We start from the raw sequence: 22,270 nt of genomic DNA, 5'->3' as shown, positions 1-22,270 counted from the left end.
TATTAAACTTATGAAATTCACTACGTTCCTAAAATATGTCATATCTCAACTGATTTATACAGGGTTTCCCACAATTTATTGATCAGTTCCCATGATTTTTTGGTGCACATCCACGATTTTTTTTATCATATCCCATAGATTTTTGGTTCGTTCCCACAATTTATTGGTATTTTCCGATTGGATATCAATACAATTGAACCACAAACTTATGGGAAACGGCCAAAAAATCGTAGGAACGCATAAAAAATATGGGAACCAACCAAAAATTTATGGAAACCAACCAATAAATCGTGGGAAACCCTGTAAATTGGATAGAAGATAATTGCCTAATTTTAGGCGCTTTATAAGCAAAAAATGACCAAACAGAGCATTGAAAAAATAAAATCACAATTGAGAATCATATTTAAGGATTTGAGTATTTAAAAAAAACTCTACGTGAATTGAAGGCAAAATACGTCTTTCAATCTGAACACTGAAAACACATCCAAAAACATTGCCCGTAATGCGTCTGTTTGAGAAATCAATTGGTAAAATCATTTAAACACATGGTCATGATTTTAAACGCACCCACCCATTGTTCACCCCATGAAGGAGATGCAGAAACAAAAACGATTGGTCCCTCCCCAGCAGGAAATCGAATTATGTTAATGCAATTTTAAAACCAAACCGAACACAATCGACCATCCCGCACCGACCGACATCGGTAGCGGAATGCGCAATGCAACCGTAACCGTGTTTTTGTTTCCCCACTGTGCCACTGTCATGCTGCCGTGCTGGGAGTACAACATTGCGATCGTTGTGTTTATGTTCTTACCGATTGCCGGAGTGCATCGCGCGTTTTCACCCGTGAATCCCGTAAATGTAACTCAATCAACGTTCGTTACAACGTCAGTCTTAGTCTCGGTGGTCCCTCCAGGGGGGGGGAGGTCGCACTGTTTCCTCTTTTTCAGGGCGAAACTCTTACCACCAGCATGACTGTACTTGAAGTGTGAAGCAAATAAGATTAACAGCACCTCAAACAAAAAAACAATTTGGGTGTACAAAATGAATTGCGCCTCCACCGTTCTGCCACCGTTGGGCCCGCCGGTTGGGGGTAAAGGAGTGGCAGCGATACTGGGAAAAGGCTGCCTTTCTCCCTTTCTCGTCTCGCTCAACTTATCGCAATGAATGGCGTCGAAGACAGCGATGGCATCGTAGCTCCGACACGATGGATTTGATTTGAGAAGATTTGCGTAAATAATGATTCAACCTCCCCAAACGTGCGCACACACACAAACACATCCATTTGGATAATCCACAAATTTGTGCAAATCGAATCACATTTACCGACTGTGCTGTCTGTTTTTCCACATTTCCTCATTCACCAAAAAAAAAAAAAACCTCGACCTCGACTTGCAAATACTAATCGCATAATTGAAGCGTGAGTGGGATGAATGTTTGCTATCCAGATTTGTAAAATCGTTGTATCGAATGGTGGCTGAGTTGGTCGGAACCGTATTGTGTAATCTATTTCGAACACTTTACGTCACTCTGTGCGCATTTTGCGGAATTTTTACGCCAAAGTATTTCACGCTTTTTGACGGATTCCTAGTTTGGATTTTAGATTTTTCACGCCAGCAAATATTGCATTCCTTTCCATTTGTGGATGGTTTCATCGCCCCTCGGTTCTGGCTAAAATTAATCGGCCCTTTTTTATCCTCTTCCCTGTGGGGTGGGGTGTGCGCTTATACAAAATTCTGTAGAAACATGTCACCGGTCCAGCTTCGGACAGGGTTCGGACACACAGCATTGCCACAGTTAATTTGAAAATTATCTGAATGAAGAATTTTACAAACACCTCCGCAAAATACCATTTTACAAACACCTCCGCAAAAGTGCGCAACACAGAACGAAGCACTTCCATCCGAACTCCTTCGCTTGGCGCTGGTATCGTAAAAGCATGTTAGTTGCACAGTTTCTACCATCGTTTTCCGACAATTGTCAAGGCAGTGGCAGTGGCGGGAATGGGAAAATAGGTGAAACGTCAATGAATTATTTCACATTAGCTCAACCTGAAACAAATACAAAACTACACACACACACACACACACACACACACATGCATGCTCCTATGCGGGAGAAATTTCCGTTCAACTTCAATCATTTGTAGCAACGTCACACACACACACATACACATGGAAGCGTGGATGCGGGTTCGCTGCTAATTCCACTTTAATTGAATTATTAATGTTTTCCTCGGTTAGTTGCCGAGTTGACGACGTTCATTCGCGCTCCGGTTGCATGCCAGCGAGCAGGAAAATCGGCTCTGCCTGTGTAAGTATGTGTGTGTGTGCATACAGATAGATCAACTGCTGCACGCTACCGCATCTCGAAGACACTTTGCTTCTTTGTCCCAAAATAGAACCCGCCAGCAAGCGGACGAAGGACGTGCACGGACACGGGAACTGCCAAGGCAGAAACTGACGACAAGAAGTGGGGCCAAACATTGCAATCGCTTGTACTGGGGGAGTTGTCTTACGTGCTTTGCAACTACTTGTAATGTGAACTGACTTGCATAAATTATTCACCGCATAACAATACAGACGGCTCTCGGCACGGCTCGGCTTGGCCGATTTTCAGGTTTAGTGGCTAACAGGGACGCCTCCGGTGCGTTCGAGGGGTACTGCGAGCCGGGGGCAAGATTGAGAGCCCACGGTACGGTAGCATAAGTGGTGGACTGTATAAATCCTGTCGCACAGGGCCGAAGACGAGTGGCATGAAATTAATCAAAGGCACTGGCACAGTCGCCGGGACTCGTGACGGTAGTGGCTCGGACAGACTACATTTGGAAGAATCCTTTGGAAGGTGCTGCACGAATGAAAGGACTGGAATGGAAATTGGGTTGGGTGGAAGCGACAACTAAACCAAACTGCGGTGAACTAACATTCCTGAGTAATTTTGATAATGTCCTATTACGATGTAATTAGCGAAAATGTATGAGAACGTACGAAGAACAATATATTAATATATTGTTCTTTATATGCACAACGAACTCTTTATGTTCGTATAAACGGTTGATGATGCGCCTAAATGTATGCTATATGCGCCACAATGTGTTAGGCAAATGTTAATCATCCTAAGCGCCTAAAATAATGCAACTCGCTTGACAAATCAGCATTAAAACATGTTTTAATATGTTTTAATAGAACTTTGACACTCTAAATGAGATGAGAAGTAGAATTTGCACTACGTTAACATTATTCCATTACAACAAGTATGAATTTTCGCCAGCGGGTCTGTTGCACTGATAATAGAGCTTCATTGTACAGATTATGAAGCAAAAACATGATACAGAAACCAAAAAAAAAAAAGACGAGCATCTCAATGTAACTATATGAATAACATTCCACCGAAAACCATTACCTTTTGTGCAAATGTCAGTCTTTTTACAGCACGGCTTCCCATCCCGTCAATTGTCTCCTCTAGGACAATGAGCCGCATCTCAGCCGCATTATTCCACTTCAGATAAACTCAAACACACCATATATTTAGCAACGTACCGCACTTTTTGAAGCCCTTTTTGTGCGAGTGTGTGGTAAGGGGTAGTAGATGAAGAGAAAAAAAAAATGGCCCAGCTACACACACAACTCCCACTTCTACCAAACGACTTCTCCGACCTGGTTAAGGCTTTCTAATTTCCTTACAGGCTGCAATCATACGCCGGGACGGATAGGACGTACAGTCTCCGCTCGACACATCTCGACTTTTCACATCATTACAGTCACTTGAATAAGCACCCCGACACACAAACACACACACATGCCCGCCAGCGTGACGGTTGAAAGGCTTTCAAGTTGTTGAAACATATTTGTAAATGAAGAATAACATCCCTTTTCGGGTTACGGCTATGATAACGCCAGCGCCTTCAGTGCATCAACAGCTCTCGTTGAATTCTTTCTGCTCATTTTTTGCCTCGTATCAGAGGTGGATGTATGCGTGTGTGTAGGTTTTATCGTAGAACGCAAGGATTACATGCCAGAACAATGATAAGCACACAAAACCATCGAGATGGCGGGCAAAGCAGGTGACGAACCGATGGCGGAAACGGCGGCGGCGGCTTTTCTTTCTTGCGCCTGCCTTTTACAAACATTAGCAGTCGAACAAAGCGGAAAGCAACGATGCCTCCTGCTGCCTAATGCTGCCCGCAACAATTGAGCGTTACGGTTTGTCCTCCCAAACCTTCCTCCAGCTCCTACGCACACATGGGCTGTGCGATGGTCCCGGAAAGGACGGCACAACGAAGATGAGCCGCCTTTTGTGTGCACTGTTCTTCTGCAGCCTCCCGACCGACGGCCGACGATGATGGCAAACGGGTGAGTGTATTATGACGACCTTTTTGACGGTCATTAAAAGCCATCAGCAGACGGCAGCAGCAGCAGCAGGCAACTCGGTAACTTATCTAAGTCGATCTTTCGGTCGCACACGGGTGACCCCCGATTGCTGGCTGGAACAGGTTCACACCGAGAGCGAATTGGAGCGGGCAGGGTGGCTGGATTCACCTACCTAGGATAGAGCACCGAATGGAACAGCCACAGCTGCCATTGTGTAGTGAGGATGAGTTACTACCACGCTAGCGTACAGCGTCATCTCCCGTACCGAGCCGGTTGAGGGTGAGAATGAAAAGAGCATTATGTTTCCATTCCAAAACCATTCCGCTCGGGAGTGGAGAGTTCTTTACATATTCTTAACGCTCCGCGTTCATCGTTTGCCAACATCGCAGGCTCTACCCATTAGTGGCAGGATAGGGCAAGAAAGTCAAACCTTTCGCTATCGTGCCTGATCGTTTGTGTAAACACGCCTTCACAGCACGACCAGCCACCCTCTGGTTGGTGGACATTTTAGTAAATGAATTTGCATCTGCTCTTACGTGCGGTATCCATCCATCCGTCTATCAATGTGCACATGGGGCCGTTTCTGTGCTCTTAGTCTTGCAAATCCACTGCCTGTAAGCTTTTCTTTTTACTTGAACGAAACGATAGGAGGGCAAAAAGTTCATCTAACGAGAAACAATACGAGAAAATGCCGGCAGGCTTGTGCTCACCACACATAGCAAAAAAGAAAACCACCACAGAAGTGCACAAAGCAAACGCCACTGCAACCGTCGTGACTCCGATGATGAACCGTAGCGAAACATTAGGCTATTATGTTGTTTCATGCTTCATGGTGTTTTCGTTGTTTCAAGTCAGCTCTGTCTATTGTGCTGTGCCGTTTCTTCTTGATGTTTAGGTGCTTCTTGCTTTGGTGTTTTGAAAAGGAAGGCAAACAACGGAAACAAGCTGTACAATGACACTGGTTAATGCAACGGAATGGAACAGAAGTATATGAGCATGTGAAGAATGAAATGAAAAAACTGCCGCTCTGCAAGATCATCTCGAATCATTACAACATGTTTTATTATTTCTTTGGCATTTTGAAGTCAAGATATGTGAGTGAAAAACACTGTATGATAGAAATGATGCGTTAGAACAAATTGGTAATTTTCAGTACATACATTCAGGCGCCTTTTTATTTCCGTCTTATTTGTAACTCTGTAGATACATGTAGGCGTCAACACTAATAAGAACTGCTTTAACATTATAATTGCATACCTATGGGCGTGTATAGACTTAACAATCTGGATATTTTTTTTAAAGAACATTATTTGTCTAGTTTTACAGTTCAAGCACAACTCTCAATGTCAAAAGAACATTCAATTGTTGAAAATTTAAATAAACCGCTTGCAATAGATGGCCTTACAAGCATTATCTTCACCTGAACGTACTATGCTAAATTTTACCTAACAAAACTGCCATTCCCTTTCTTAAATTGAAAAGCTAGCAATTGAAAATCGTTCCCCAACAAAAGGGTACAGTCTGTTTCACTCTTCCAATCCGAAACTCAAATCCAAAGCACGTGATGCTACCTTCATTAAGGCGTCGCTTGCACCCGGGTTAATGAAATTACCGGACCAACCAATCCTTTCATCTACACCGATCGCAGGCTACCACCACCACTACCAGCAATACGGTACGGTTGCCCAAACTAACCCGTCATCGAATCTGTCACCACGGACCCGGTTGAGGGAGCAGGCGATGGTGGGATGAACATTTTTGCGAAAATCATACCCGATAGCACCCTACCCCAAGCGGGTGAAAAATGATCCCGCACCCGTAAGTGGTGCAAAGATTAGCAACGCAGCGAACATGCGAACAACGCCACGGCCCGCTTGTCGAAGGAACAAATGTCCGGCCGGTGGTGGGCCAGAGCGCATTTCGCAAAAAAGGGGCACGTGACGGAAATGTTAATGTCACGACTGCCAAATCCATGGCTTCAAAAAGGTGAAATATTGTGGATCCTGTGCAAAGGGAGGGGTTTTTTTTTCACTCACTCCTGTTGGCCTTTCCACCTTAAGTTTGGCATTGAGCTGCGTACGAAATCAATCGTACCTTTTGTTCGCGCGTGCCCCGTGCTGTGCACGTTCTTCTCCCTTTTTTTCCATCCAGCATCCAGAAAGGCTCGTTGCTTCTTTCTACTCCGTTCTGGATATCTTGGTTGCGGAAATGAGATTTCACGAACGCACGCTCGCCTCCTGAGCTGGCCACTGATTAGCTTCTTCGCTTTGACGGGCCACGAGCAACGGGTTTCTATTTTTATGAATTTTCTGCCACTTTTTGTGGCCGCTTCCTCTGGCTTTTATTCTCGTCCAGGGTGGTATGGTGCTAAAGTCTGACCGGCCGGGTTTGAAAGCGTAAGCCCGAACGGTGTAACGGCCGACGCACGGAAGTGACGTTTGAAATATTTAATTACAGCCAGCCTCTGATCAAAGACACGGACATACGGCAGGTCTCTGTGCGTGTTGCGTTGGTTTTGATCGATTTTGACGAAGGATGAGTTTCGAGCGCAACCGAATAGGGAGCCAATTACCATTTTTGGAATGCAAATGTAGGCCTGGGTGAAATATGTGTTTGCATATTTAAGAAGAAATCTGTTTTTTCGGCTTTCATCGGAATTGAATAATCGTTTCTTTTTCGTTCAATAACAAATAATTCAAAAAAAAATACCACCCCGGAAACAAACACTCCATTACTTTCAAAAGTTTGGTTTAATAAAAAAAAAACATCACAATTTGCCCGATCAACCATAAAGAAGCGTTAAAGCAGGTGTTTTTATTGTGACTCCCTAACTTAAGGCGCACCCTGCTTGCCGTACACTCGCTGCATAACTTCGGGCGCTCCAACACCCAATAACAGTTCATTGTGTTACGAGTCCTCCTTTGGTGGGAGTGTTTGAGCTAGAGAAAGTTTGCTTGATTATAAAATACTTTGAGCAAGCTGCTTATCAACAGCATCCGCACTGCCACACACTTTTTCGTACTGCTATTATTGCTATTTCTCCACTACCAAGGACTAACTTTTTGACACTGTGAGCTGTGGTCCAATCCAGGGCGTGTGCCATTGCGGAAGCGCCGGTGTGCGCTAGCAACAGGATGTTCGCCTCCCAAGTGCGATGCAAATTTATGTCACAGGAGAGTAAAACTAACAAAGCTTTTGATTCGACTTCTCAAGTCAGCTTCGGCGAAACGATACTTACGATATAATCTGGTGCAGTAGCCAGCGCTTGATGTTCCCCTCGAGAGTGTGGGTTTATTCATTCTTATCAATCATGCAAAACTTTTCCAAAGTACAGTTCTTAAAGCATTATTTTCGTGTGTTTTATTTTGCCTGACTTACCTTTTCCCCCACTTCGCAAAATCGATCAATCTTCAATCTATGCCATCCACCGCCATTGAAATCTCGGCTGCAGACAGATCCAGCCGCTCTAATTAACGATTGCGCTCAGTTGAACTAATTATCGTTTCCTGCGTTCTGTACCTTTTTCTCCGCAATTCTTTTCTTCTCCACCCGCCCAGTGATAGCCGCCCTGCGCGACGTTCAGGTTTCGGTGCCGCCCGCGGTGCGGCGGGGCGATACGGCCACCCTGCACTGCTACTACGACATGGACGGCGAAAGCCTGTACTCGGTCAAATGGTACAAGGGCCGGCGGGAGTTCTATCGCTACACGCCCAAGGAAAGCCCGCCGATGAAAATTTTCCCCGCCCAGGGCGTCCAGGTGAAGGTGAGTACGTGGGGGGTGGGAATGGTTGGTGGAGGGGCCGGGTAAAATACCGACTTTGCCTTGTAAATAAATATACATATTTCCGTGCGATTTATTTCCCCTTCTAATTAGGTAAGTGAAAGATTTCAAACACCGGTTCCTGTACAAGCGCTTCACGCTGAGTTGCAACTGAGACAGATCAAAAGGCTTGCTCGGTGGCTCGTGTAGAGCAGCCGCCATATTAGAAGCATACTTCGCAAGAGCTCAAGCTTACCATCGGCCATTACTCTCCATTCGGGAGCACAGTTTTTCAATTTCCAAATGTTAACCCGGATCGATTATTAAAACTGTTCCGATTCCGCTCGATTGCTCCCCCGGACGGGGCGAACAGCACCGGAGCGCCCAAATCCAAGAGGCAAGACAAATGTTAAGAATCAGTAAAAATCACATGATAAAAGAGGCTTCGGCTCGCCGGCAACAAGATCCTTGTGCTTGCAACAGCAGCAGCAGCAACGGCTATTTATCTTCCCTTCAAAGTCTCCCTCGATAATTCATCTAATATTCGCTGTGGGAGCATAAGAAATGCTCCACCACATACCCTTTCAGCCCTGGATCCACCGAATCCATGGCACAATAAACACACACATGGTTCGTTCTAATGCACCAGTATCGAGGCTGAAGCGGAGTTGAAGGTTACCTTCGGAAGCAACGGGATGAGTCCGGCTCAAGGTTCCGAGTAAAAACCCCGGAACCATACGTCCGGGGAAGTTTGGTACCGGGGGAGCGGAGGTTGGAAAAACTAAAACCACAATGAATTTATGCTGTGTAGAAAATGTTCACCTACCCTACCCCCCCTCAGCCATCTATCTTCTAGTGCTCTGTAGCGGATGCTGAAATCTGGCAACAGGCCACTCGCCACTGCCCCGGCTGGCGAAGGAGAATGAATGTATTTGACTAAGAAAAGCTGTAGCTGTAGGGAAAAATAACACAACTATAACCCACCCGAGCTGCTACCATAAAGCGACCGGTTTCGGCAGGGAGCATTTTTCTATCCGGACAAAAGTTCTTTTTCTACACAAGCCGCAGCCATAGCTTTTGGTGTGTGTTTCCTCCCCATTTAGTGTCTGCAGCCAATTTTTTAGCCACCGACCCTATTCTTTCCCGCTGCCCGCTGCAAAAAGGGCTTTCGCCCCGCTGCCGGAACAAATTATAAAACTGACAAAACGAACTTGTGTGGCTTGGGCTGCTTTTGAAACTAAAGATCAAGCCCGTCTGCTGCCGGTGGTTTTGGGATAGTTTTAGCAAAATTGCTGCTGAAAGATCCGCTGCGCAAACGCTGTAACGTGCTGTGGTTTGCTGGTCACGATAAATTCAGCCGCCACCATTTGCTGAAAGTTTCCATTTTGTAAGTGTGTGTATGTGTGTTGGTTATTGACTCAAGTGTGCAGGTCGGCATGCTTGGAAGGGTTTTTGAGTGGCCTTTCAGCATATTGATAGCTTTTGTTTTATTTGAACTCCATGCAGAAGGATTAATGTTATTCATGAGTGATAACGCATTCAAAACATTTCGAAAATATTGCCGAGGACAACACAATTTTTTAAACAAAGCGGCAGTTTGAAAGTGTCAAACTTTTTGCGCTCGACCATATTTTAAGCCTTGAGTTTGAACCGTTTTCATTCAATTAAAGTACAATCAAAGGATTGTTATGTGCAAATAGAGGCTCTATAGGACACTAAATGCAGAATAGAATAAAATCACAGTAGTTTATAAAGTGTAAAATGCAGAAGTTTAAAACTATTTGTATTGAAATCTAAGCACGATTAAGCCAAGAAAGAAACTTTTCTAGCCGAATATATAAAGCCTACGCACTTTACTTCAGGTTTTAACAGTTTTCAGGCTAACAAAGTAGCATAAAACACCACTATTGCTATACCAATTGCATACCTTTAGGCTCCACAACACATTTCAATTAATTTATTATGTCAATTTAGTTCAAACCATTCAATCAATAGTGTTTTGTTTTAATTCCAATCAAAAGCACGGATTATGATTCAAATGACGGCTTTGTTTCATTATTAACCTTTAATCAACAGCGCTCCGCCTCCAACGAAAGCCAGCTCACGCTGCTCGGCCTGTCGCTGGCCTCGTCCGGCAAGTACAGCTGCGAAGTGTCGGCCGATGCACCCTCGTTTCACACCATGATCGTGACCGGTGATCTGGAAGTATGCGGTAAGTGTGCGGCAGCTGTAGCGACCTCAACCGATTTAAATTACACCCAAAGCGACCCTTCGCTTGCAGCAGGCAGCGCGTTACAGCACGAACTTAACGACGGGTGCACATAAATAGCCCCAGCACTGCACACGTCTTTAATTTCCTTTATGAACCGGTCCGGCCATAATTAATTCCCTGTTTTTAACTCCAATTGTCCTATCGATCTCGTCCCTTTTTTGATAACCTTTTTTTATGTTTGCGTGTGTGTGTGTGTGTGTGTTAACGATGCTTTTTGCTGCCATTACGGTTCGTTTGCATACACATGCGTCACCGCAGAATTAATTATCTCCTCCCATCGCGAGTGCTACCCGCTCGTGGCGCCCAGTAAGCGGTTAATCATAAATTAAAAAACAATATTTGCATCCACCCAAAAGGCATCCCCATTGCCATCCCACACCAAACCGGGTCCGTGCACTGAATGCAACTGTGCGTACAGAAAAATCGGCGAATTATTATCAAACCCTTTGATAAATATCGGTCACCAATCATTACCACCCTCACCGCAGTTTCCAATCCCAACCGCCCCCGAACGGGGACATGGAATCCATCATTAACTTTGTCTAGATTGCTAATTAATGAACCTTTTACCTGACCATTGCATCGCAACAATTGCATCGCCGCAAAGTGTTGACCCGGTCCCGGTTTATTTTCCTCACTCCATCGCACCCCGTTTTCGAATCATTTATTTGCAACCCAAACCGAGTTCGTAACGCGTGTCCTGTAACAGTACCTGCGCGTTTGATGCCGGTTTTACCTTCGCTAATGAACTTTGTCAGTCAGAGTTGGGAATTCATGGGTACACCATCCTTTTTATTTTCTCTCTCTCTTCTTTCTTCTATTTTGTCCCCACAGAGGTCCCCAAGCATGTGCCCTCGATACACGGTATGCGATCGCGGTACCGCGTCGGCGACATTGTGCGCGGCAACTGCACGTCCCACAACTCGCGCCCACCGGCCAACCTCACCTGGTACATCAACGAGGCACAGGTACGTAAGCGATAGCACCACCATTGCGTGTCGGGGGAATAAATTTCAATTATTGATGAGCCAACATTGCGGCTCATTAGTTTGCTGCGAAATGGGTGAAAACGCTTTACTTTTAAAATCAAAGGTTTTGCGCCCAGCGGACCAACAGAATGGATCAATTATTGCGTTACGGCGTAGTAATCATGTGCATATTGAATGTATTTAAGAGCCCCTTTTTGCAATCTGTTCTCCCGTACTATTAACGGAACCGTTGCGCTTCGAAAGCGGGACTGAAACTGTTTGTGCGAATCATACCAAACTGATGATATGTCAGTGTGTTTGCCTTATCAAAACTTCCTGAAGCGAATCGCTTTATGAGTAGAGCATTGCACAACACAAAAAAGTCACCTTCACTGTACAGACAATCTCAGCCTTCCGAACACGACAAGCTCCTTTAACCTTCGCAAGCAACATATTAAACACTTCGAGCAGGGCGAGCAAGCAATAATAATAATGATGGCATGCATGTTTGACAACGAAGAAGCGATGGCTTGTACCGGCATCCAGCCACACACACACACGGATGGGCCCAGGAATGGGATCGCTTCGCTATGATTGATTGGTCCCCGGAGGACAGTTTGTTACACGATAAGGGCTCTTGTGCTGCTCCGGTGCGGTTGGAAACGTTCGCGGCAACGGATAGTTCACCGTGACACGGTACATGCACGTGCTTTCTTGCATAAAGTACGGTGGAGCGGTGAGAGCGCGAACGGGTGAGAGTTTGTAGTAAAGTTGCGCTAAGTGCTTGAATGCTGCAAATTTCGTGTGTGCGTGTAAGAGAAATGTTCATGCAAAAAATGTTTCACAGCTGTTGATGTTGAATTTTTGAACGGGAAAACTGTAGATTTTGTTTAAAATCTAGCAAGAACATTTAGCAATGAATAAATAGCTATAAATACAATTAAAATTTATGTTTCCAAATCAGATTCTTTTCAAAAGACAGCAAAAATACGTCAATGAATTGAATAACAAAAACGATTTAAAGCATTGTGTTCTTTTTAACATATTTTTGAACACATTTTGTCAATACTGTTTTGATTTTTTACCTTTTTAACCGTTTGTTTTACAAACATGATTGACGTTTGGGGTTAACAGTTATGCCAACAAGCCTTACTATACAGAATGTAACATCATTAGGTTAAGGAGTTAAGTTACACTCTAAACTTAGCCTATATCAACATTTTGATGCTATTTTCACCAAAACAAACAGGAATTTAAGCTTATTTCATAGGTTTAGCCGTATATTTAATGATCTGCTTTGATGTTCCATGATTATATATGATCCGTCAATATGTCTATGACATAGTTTCCCGCACAAAATATTAAAACCGATACGATGGAAAAATAAATATAAAAAATGCTCTCGAATCGCCATTAGTAGGAGAAATTAGTCTGATCTTCAATCGTACATGTCGCGCTGTTTATTGTTAGGTTTTGTATACTTTGGTGAGCCAGAGTAAAGTTGCCCAGAGGTTTAAACTATTGACTGGGCTCATCGATGCTTCTTACTTGTTTTCTTCGTTAAATTGTTACGTACCGAGCAGAGTTTTAAGACCACGACACATTTTAGCTATTGACCACCGGTCTCGTCTCTTCCTTGCAACCGATTCATTGCTATTTATGATAAAAACGTTGAAAGCTTGCTTTAGTGTTGTCGATTGGTCCATTTGTCTATCTAAATGTTCTAAAGTCAGCGTGATTTCTGGTACTCTGGGCAAGCAAATGCGTTGGTCTACGTTTTAGCATCTACGTTTTAGGCTACGGAAGCCAGCATCAATTAATGTAAACTATGTTTTAAATAATTTATTCGATTACATGAAAATTAATAACTGAATATAACACCAAGCTTGGGATAAAGCTGTTGCTCGGGAAGCTAATGGTGTGACGGCGTAGTGTCTTAGAGATTGGAACCTATTTTTGGAAAATTGTGCCAACAAAATCAAAAACAAAGTCATCAGGAGCAGCCGTATCTCAAAACTCGTGAGCTACTCTATTGATCAGCTCTAAACGACCGTTGCTGATTAGCTTCAGTTTCTAACTTTGGATTTTGAAATAAATTCGTTAAACATAAATATACAACATCCTTCGCATGAGTAAAAATCTTTCTGCGTCTGTGACACATTTGATGGCCGTTGTTTTATCGAGCTTTCCCGACCGCTGCCCACATCCTTGTGCCGCTCTGCATCGGCACCCGTATCGGGGAACGGATTTGAATATTTAAACAAACGTGTCATCGCCAAACAAACGGACCAGATTGACAGATACGACATTAAACTTTACGCTTTCTTCGAGCAGCTTCCATCAACTTCCTTGTCAAAGTCCTCGTTTCGCTTAGCTTTTTTCCAATCTACTTTTTCTTTCCAAATTGAATGGAAAAACCAAAAAAAACGAACTAACCATTCCAAAGTTTTTCGAGCAGGGTGGTGCAGTTAATATTCCGCAAAAAAAATCTTTCTTATCATTCAGACACTGGCCACAACTCCACTGCCAAGCGTGGAGACTCAATTTCCATTTTCAAACACTGTCCGTTATCTGTGTGTGCCCGGTTTCGAAGCTTACGTCTCTCTCTCTCTCTCTCTCTCTCTCTCTCTCTCTCTTTCTCTCTCTCTCTCTCCACGGAGCATTCTTTCCCTAATCCAATCGAAAATCGAAAAGCGAAAAAACAAAAGACAAAACCACGCCTCACCTTCTCTTTGTTATTTTTTTTTTTGCCATACCTTTGCCATGCCATACTCATTTGCAAAGTGAAGCGAAGCTCTCACTCATTGAAACAGTCCAACCAATCGAACCAAATCTTATTTCACCCTTCAGTGGCTTTACCGATCAGATTTTTCGGACCAAACTCCTTCGCCCATCGAGGGCAAGGATGGTTCCTTCGTTTCAGCCTTTTTTTTTGCTGCTCCTTCCCCTATACTCAACTTTGTAGCCCTCATTTGGCGTTTTGCGGTGTTTCAGCTCCTCGGGATGGTGCGGCCTCGCTGACGATGTTGTTTGATGCATAATCTATTCACGGCAACCGTTGAGGCGTGACGTGAAAATTATTCCACCCCAAACTTTCCGACTCTATCCAAACGGAAAGCTGTTCGTTTCGATGGATGTTTCTTCGAATTTGAGAGGTTCAGTTGTTATTTTTTGCTTTTTCACAGTGTTGGAGGTCAAACTTTCATCTTGGCTCAATGGATTTTGTTTTGTTTCGCGCTCGACACCCTCCCCGTTCGAAACACATCCGTACAAAGCTTGGGCGATTTTGATCTCGCATTCAATTGTTCAAGTTTTACCGGTCAAACAATGGAGGAAACTGATTTAAAATCCCCTCCGAGTCCCAAACCTCAAGAACGCCATTCCCCGTGCCGTACGGAAGAAAACTTCATTCAAATTCGGCAGCACAAAACTATTAGCTGGCTACGCACGATAAGCCCCAACACACGGCACAAAAGCCTTTCAAAATTCGCCGAAAACATTCACCCCGATCGGTGCTGTGGAGGGGATTGACTGAGTGGGGGATAGGATCAAGGACCGGCTCTGTCGGGAGGCTTCAAAGTGCCAAAGTTCTTGCGCTTTCGCCGAAAGCAAGTGGTGGCATCTTCTACCAATAATCCAGCATTTTTGTCACAAGACACAAAAATGTGCTCGGCCAAAGTTTGAGCTTCCTTTTCCCCTTTCCGATTCCCACAAGGGGAGCCCACACTGAGGGAGGTACCAACAGCACAGGTAGTTTGGTTTGAAGTCTGCTCCGCCAACGGTACGGAAAGATCTCAAGAACGATCGGCAGGAAGTATGGATGACCACAGCAGACCCTTTTTTGTTGGTGATGGGTAAAGTTATTCAGCAGTAACCTACCTTCCGCTCTAATCCCGGGTGGGTTACGCACCCCCCCTCCAAAGGGGCAAAATACGGGTCCCCCAAAATAGAACGCAACTTCCCTTTGATTTTGTACGGATATAATCGTAAGTTTTATTAGTTTGCTGACCGATAGCGGACAGCAAGAATGTGTGGAGGTTTTGGTTTTTTTGGTACAAGATTTGGATAAAGATTTCATAATTTTTGGGACATCACAACGTTCACCTGAGCCACAAGAAAAGGGATCTCGGGGCGCCGTATCCTTTTCGCAGAATGTTTTTGATTGAGTTATGGTCAAGTGAGGCTTTGTTGTGTGGATTCATACTTATCTGCTATCAATTCGAACCCACACACGACCTACAACTTCTACCGGCTCTGCACGAGGGAAGTGGAAGCGATGGAGCGGCATTTACCTTAGAATGAAAGTTAAATTGTTTTCTAAGCAATTGGATAACTTCATTCAGGGTCTTACACCCACCGGGCATTTTATTCTTTTCCCTGTGGTTGTTGCTGGAGTGGAGGATCCTTTGCCTCGCATTCTCTTTCTCTCTCTGTCTCTCTCGGCCGGCACAATGAACAGCAAGGGATGAACGGATAAAACTAAACACAACACCTTTCCGTATCAACCTACCCCCATCCACAACGGAACCCTCTTGGTTACGCATGACTTCCCACGAAGGTAGCACCCTAAACTCGATTGCACAAGCCATATTTGCATGCCTGAGGGTGAGCCCCAGGGTGGTCCCGGCAAGCCCAGGCAAGCAGCTTGGAGTGACAGTTTTCAAAGACAATCTCCGGCTGGTTAAACTTTGGACAAAGTTTCCCGCTCACCACAGCGGCAGAATACATCCGTATGGTATGGCACCTGTACTGTTGGCTCAGGTGTGGACAGAAAAGGTTCTTCGTTTGAGGGGCAAGCCGTTTGAAAGGCCAGGAAGGGACGTCAGCGTGTAGTCGTGCGAAAAACAAAACAATTCTACCCCAACAATTCCCAGCATTGGGCTGGGCCGGGGTTGGGGATCACTGGTCAGTTTTCAACTGTATGTGTACCGTGTCTGTTTTGAGTGAGAAAAGAAATAAGAACAAGAAAGCGAGAGAGAGGGAGAGAGAGAGAGAGAAAGGGAGAAATTGAGAAAGAAACACAATTGCTCCATCATCCTCCGGGCTGACCGGGTCCAGCCCGGTTTTGCCATCAAAGGCACACTCGGTTCGCTCGGATTACACTGCCCGGGGTGGCGTGGGAAAGGTCTCGTGAGATGGAAAACTTTCCCACAGCCGTCCGACTTTTCCAGCTGCCACTTCTGCGGGAAAAAGCGGCCCAGCCTTGTGGCGAGGAGAGGGATAGATGGCTCCTGTTCGCTTTTCAACAATTTGTTAATAGGATCAAATATGTTTTGGATATCAGCTTCGGGGCTAATGGCTGGCGAGAGTTATGTGTCTTTTCTGGTGGGAATTTCCTTGGAAAAAAGGCTTGAACAGGATTGATAGGGATGTGGCGCTGGAGAGCTGGAAGCTGATGGCTGGGATGTACGGTCCACGGTCGAAAAGTTTCGTTAGTTTCCATGTCGGAACTAATTCTCGGTAGGAGATACAACTTTTTTTCTTTCGGCACAGCACATTGGGGGGCAAGTTTTATCTGTTGAATCGCTAACGAAACAATTTATTGTGAAAATGTTGCTACAGTAAAGAGAAACTGTAAGTTTTAGCCTTTTCATTGTGCAAAATTAAAGAGCTTTCCTCGGTGGTGTAGTAGCTGTAGCTTAGTGGGCAGGATCATTTCTGCAATTTCCAGCGAAAAACTCTGGGTTAAACACTAATTCTCTCTCTCTCTCTCTTACCTGCCCCTAATTGCTCTAATACCAGTGAATCAGCATTAAAATGTAAGCTGCATTTTATTGCCCCTCGTGCTGCTAAAACCTGCCCGAAGCGCATCCATCCAAATGAAGCTCGCACCGTACCGTGCGCCTTAAGCTGCTCGCAATCCGTTTCCGTGTCGTGTTTTGTCTTTTCCTTTTTCTTTTTTCTCGTTGCAACACAATCTATTTTAATTTGTTGCTTCTAATAAGATTATTCCACTCACATCCGAGTCACGGGCCTCGTGGAGCGTGAAATGTGTGCGCAGATACACACACACACACACACTCATCCTCATCCGCCCACCGTACACAGCACGTGAGTGCGAGCAATTAGACAAATGCGGTTATGCTTTCGTAATCACAGCAAGCGGGAACGGTAAAAGCGCATGGAAAAAAAGAACACACACTCACACAGTACAACACAGCAAATGGTACGAAGGGAAGGGAGGAAAAACTTTTACACCTCTTAAAGCAATGCCGCCTACTACAACCCGCCGGGCGGTGGTGTGTTCCTTTCCACCCCGTTTTGCTTTCGCACTCTGTCCGGCACGTTCCCTGGCAGCGAGAGCGTTTCCCCGCGTTTCCCGGCCACTGAACCAGTTGCAACAAATCATGTTCACCTAATCCTTAATTTTCCTAATGCACCATGAAACGGAAACACGTTACACGGTTTCCGAGAGGTCGGCGGCTTTTGTGTCCCGGGCCGGGGTTAGGGGGAAGTGTGTGCAGGGTGTTCTAATCCCTGGAAATGCTCATTGCTTGGCGGGAACCGTTTGCTGGCTTACCGTGCCGGGCACGGCATAGTGCACAAAGCCAAAAACCGGATACACTTGAAGGTGTTGCTGGGTTCTGTTGCCGAGGTGGGGAAGAAAGGAATTATTTATGCACTTTGCACAGTGCGTTCGTAATTACTTTGTTTCGAGCACTCTTTTAACAATATCAATTTCAAGTGCTATTGATTGCAAAGGCTTTGAAAGAAAACAACTGTACAGGAGGATCAGATAGGGAATAAATTGAGTCGTTTGTCTTAATAACTAACAGTTGTATTGCATATTGCATAACTTTAGGCGTTCCTGTGACGAAAAAACTAGAGATTTTAGGTTTTGTTCAAGAATTTAACTAAACGTATAAAATGTTTATAATTCTAAACCAATTTAGCACGACTCTCAACTCAACAACTCTTATATGAAATTTAAACTGTGCCGTTAAAGCTATGAACAGAAACCCTAATTGTATTCTGCATACTTTTAGGCGTTTTTGAGCCTTTGAAACGATTCGCGTTTTTTTGGGTTCTCTTGAAATAATATGACCTAAAAGTACACAATGTACATCGGTGTAATTCATTTAGCAAACGTATCTCTTTTTAAATTACACAAAAAAAAAACACATTTTTGCTTGATCTAAACATAAAAGATGCCTCTATGGTTAGCCGCAAACATGCTGTTGTCGTTATTTGTTTTTTGTTTTTGTTTTTTTTTTTTACACTCTGTTGTTTTACTCCGTTCCAAAACATGTAAACTTTCGCATTTCACCGGGTTGACTCGTAGATAATCCTTACGCCTGAATCCGTTAATCCGCTTACAGGCTAATCCATCGTACATCCGCACACACAAACCGTTCCGGGAGCGAAAGAACGAGTTCGAAACGTCGCTGGCCGGCATACACTTTGTGGTGGGCAATCACCACTTTGTGAACGGGAAGCTAAAGGTGAGTGTGTGTGTGTTAAGCTAAAGTTAAAACAATATTTAACAATCGGCAACTTTTGGGCTCTCTTTCCCTTACGTTCACAGATCCGCTGTACGGCCCGAATTCACGACATCTACCTGCAGTCTACAGAACGCTCGATCGACGAAGATCGGCCACGAGTGATTTCGGCCGCTTCGTCAGCAAACAGCAATGGAAAGGGAGCGAACGGGAATGCCGTACCGTACGATCATTTTCCACCGTACGCAGAGAACGAGCTCGATCGGAAGGATTACATGACACATCTTCAGGGTGAGTTGGAGCATATTGCATACTAATACATTGTTAGTTCATTTGCTAAGAAGTCAATATATCTATGAACGTCTTTAATGTTATCGACAAATAATATAGTGAACTGTAATATGTTTTTTTATCTTCTTAATTCTCAATCACGCTTTGACGCAGATGTCACCTCCGGAAGCTCACCCACAGCTCGCCCGATCCTTCCCTCGCCAGCTCCACTCACCAGCTTCGATCAGTTCCGGCTGCCATCGATCAATCACTTGCGGTGGGCGTTCGGGCCACTCACCGTGCTGCTGCTGCCCTTCGCTCACCCACTGCTCAGTTCGCTCATCAACCGAATAGCACCGCCCCTGCGAGCATGATTTCGGACAGGCAACTAAGCGGGAATACCCGTAAGACAGCGAGCCATCTCGAAATGTCCATCATTTGGCCCAGCCTCGGATGACTACCAGACTACCAGTGTAGCTTAATCTTCATTCTTGTCTCAACGTCGTGTCGCAAGCCTGCCCACGCGAGGGTGTAAACTGTCTGGAGCACACCACCCCGTTTCATACAGGTACATTTAGATTTAACGTTGCTGATATGGTGTGACAAAAGCAGAACAACTCTCCAAATTGTAAAACAAACCCTTAAACCATGGTAAACTTACAACCACAAAACAAGACTTTGCGTAAGCAAACACGCAATGAGCCTCAACGAACAAACGAGAATTCAACAGTAATCGGCCATGGGCCGGTTTACTGTTAAGCTGGGGGGGAATTAGAAATAGGAAGGAGAACCTTCCCAGCGAAGAAGCAAAGACAAAAACAAAGCAAAGCAAGTATTGTGCGGTGTACTGTGTATTAGAATGTTAAGGTAATATGGTCGTTGCTATTGGTCGTACGACCGGAGTCTAGCTAGTGTTATTGCATTGCTCAATGATGCAATTGCGACAGGGTTGGGATAGAATGCTTCAAAGAGAGCGCTAGAAGAAGAGGGTGGCATTGAAAGGAAAATGAATTTCTATTACAGTTAATGCATAGAATCTTCTCATCGTTTCACTTCCGGTGAGCACCATTTAGGGCAGGAGAGAAGGGGTGAGACACATTGAGCTCAAGCTACGGCTCGATGGCAGAGATATAATTATAAGCTCAGTAGAGTGCTCACTAGCGGCAGTATAGTACGAAGCAAATACGATGTAGAGGTGAATATAGATGTACGTGTTTTCGTGTAAATTGTCCAACGGTGTGAAATGCCTTTCTTTAAGTTACTTGCGATTGCTTTGATTGAAATTTCTTCCCCGTTTTTAAGTAATTGTGCGCTAAAAAGGAAAAAACATCCTGCAAATTGCATACATTTCGGCGCTTTCACTATTCCACGTATCTACTGGAGAATAATTAGCCCATTAAATTGCTTTAAAACGATCTTACTCTTTACTTTTTATGAAAGTCATCCACCTTTTAATGTTGTGGCTGTCTACTGCTCTCGGTTTTGTTGTTTCGTTGAAATGAAGAAGCTTCCCCATTTTTTTGCTGACCTTTCGCTAATTAGAATCCTTCGCGGAACACTCCATCCCAAAAACCTATCCCCAGGCAAGTACAATCCGGTGCAACGTTGAGTCCTTCACATCATGGTAAGATTATACGTTTTTGCTTCTTTTTAATTTCCTTTGCGTTTTCCCCCCTTCCACTATGCGTCATATTGGAAGACAATTTCCATTGTGTAAATAACTAGTAAAAAAACAACAAAACAGTAAACATTACCGCTAGACGAAAGCAAGCGGGTTACATTAAAGAAGCAACAAGCACTCTTCAACACAAAAACTCAAAACAGAGCAACAACAAAAAAAAAACATTTAAATTAACAATCGAGCACGAACGAAGGAAGCAAGAGCTAATGAATGTACTTCCATTCGTGATAGGTATTAGAGGAATGTGAGGTCGAGGTCCGATGTAAGATATTGATGCAGCAGTCGGCATAGTGTAGAGCTGTGTTTTCAAAGCTGCTCGTTATGATTGTACGATAGACATGCACAACACAAACTTCAGCTGGTGGGTTGATGTTGTTAGAGCGATGCGCCACGAGATTTGACCGACAGCTGCAGCTGAAGGGTCGTCTACCGGGTGGTAGGACAGTTGTAAGTGTGATAGCGATAAGCGAAACGGCTTGAAACGGTCGGGCTACTGAGGGCTTCAAACCGCAGACAAATCCAGACGGCGAGATTTGAAGCGCATCGATAAGCATTGCGTTCCAGGAATGGAAGGATACCCTTCTGTCATCCCTGCTCCACAACTAAGGATGAATGAGGAGCGATAAGAGAGAAAAAGGGAGCGATATTGGTTAGAAAATATTAATTCCAAGCTGAGCTGAGATGTAAATGCAAGGACGCGAAAGGAAGCGAAAGTCACGGTATTCAGAATGCTGACTAATTGAATTGTGTATCCGTGCTGGTGAATCGGGAGCATCCCAGCTGGCGAAGAATAAAATCTTGAACAAACGAAAAACAAAACTTCTGTCGTGTGGCAGGTCCTTTGTCCTTCTTTTTTTCCCATTTCATTACGAAAGAACGAAAACAAACCCAGGGTGGAAAACAAACGGACAAACACCATTCTTTCGGTTGGTGGTTCGGGCAGAATAAATTTAATACGCTTTCATCGAGTGGCTTTCGAGCAAGGGAGCCACATAATAACACTTCCACCCAAGGAGTTACCGCACGCGAATAATGAAATCATCAAGGTAAGTAAAAACGACGGTATGGATTAACGCTTTCAGCTACAGTGGCGCATAGAAAACAATTGAAAGAAAAGTAAACTTATTCCATTTTTTTCGTTTCTACATTTGCAGAACAAAAGTCAAATTGAACCAAAAACGATTTTTTCCATTTCCGGACCCACTTTTTTATTCCACACTTCAGCGTAGGAAAAACAAAGCCACAGCCACCTACAGCGGGCACATAATTATGAGATATTGGTGGTCGGTGGAAAAACTGTGCCATTCGTTTGTTTGTGCTCCAACAAAGTGATGCGCCTCGAGCAATGGGAAGGAAAAAAATGCCCACGCACTATCCTTTGTTTCCACATTCACTTTTGCTTGCTTGTCGCAGCCGTTCAGCAAAAGAGCACGTACAAAGAGCACTGGTTTGAATGAGGCTTATTACGTGACATAACTACGTACCCGATGGATTAATATTCGCGGGCCTT

General features: G+C 44.3%; 1 protein-coding gene across 4 annotated transcripts in view; it reads left to right on the top strand.

The window, feature by feature from the left end:
* The window catches only part of LOC120902998, a 93,404-nt gene extending 71,825 nt beyond the window's left edge, over positions 1-21,579 (top strand). For all 4 annotated transcript variants that reach the window (XM_040312152.1, XM_040312150.1, XM_040312154.1 and 1 more), the window contains exons 3-8: positions 7,928-8,133; positions 10,207-10,342; positions 11,237-11,370; positions 18,690-18,812; positions 18,896-19,100; positions 19,254-21,579. In XM_040312152.1, the coding sequence (XP_040168086.1) occupies positions 7,928-8,133; positions 10,207-10,342; positions 11,237-11,370; positions 18,690-18,812; positions 18,896-19,100; positions 19,254-19,453 (1,004 nt within the window). In that variant the 3' untranslated portion in view covers positions 19,454-21,579. The remainder of the gene's footprint in view (positions 1-7,927; positions 8,134-10,206; positions 10,343-11,236; positions 11,371-18,689; positions 18,813-18,895; positions 19,101-19,253) is intronic.
* Positions 21,580-22,270: the final 691 nt, after the last annotated feature.

The sequence above is a fragment of the Anopheles arabiensis genome, chromosome 3, assembly GCF_016920715.1.
Source record: "Anopheles arabiensis isolate DONGOLA chromosome 3, AaraD3, whole genome shotgun sequence".
In the NCBI taxonomy this organism is placed as follows: Eukaryota; Metazoa; Arthropoda; class Insecta; order Diptera; family Culicidae; genus Anopheles; species Anopheles arabiensis.
Note: the sequence above shows the minus strand (reverse complement) of the source record. Positions and strands in the feature narration are given on the sequence as shown.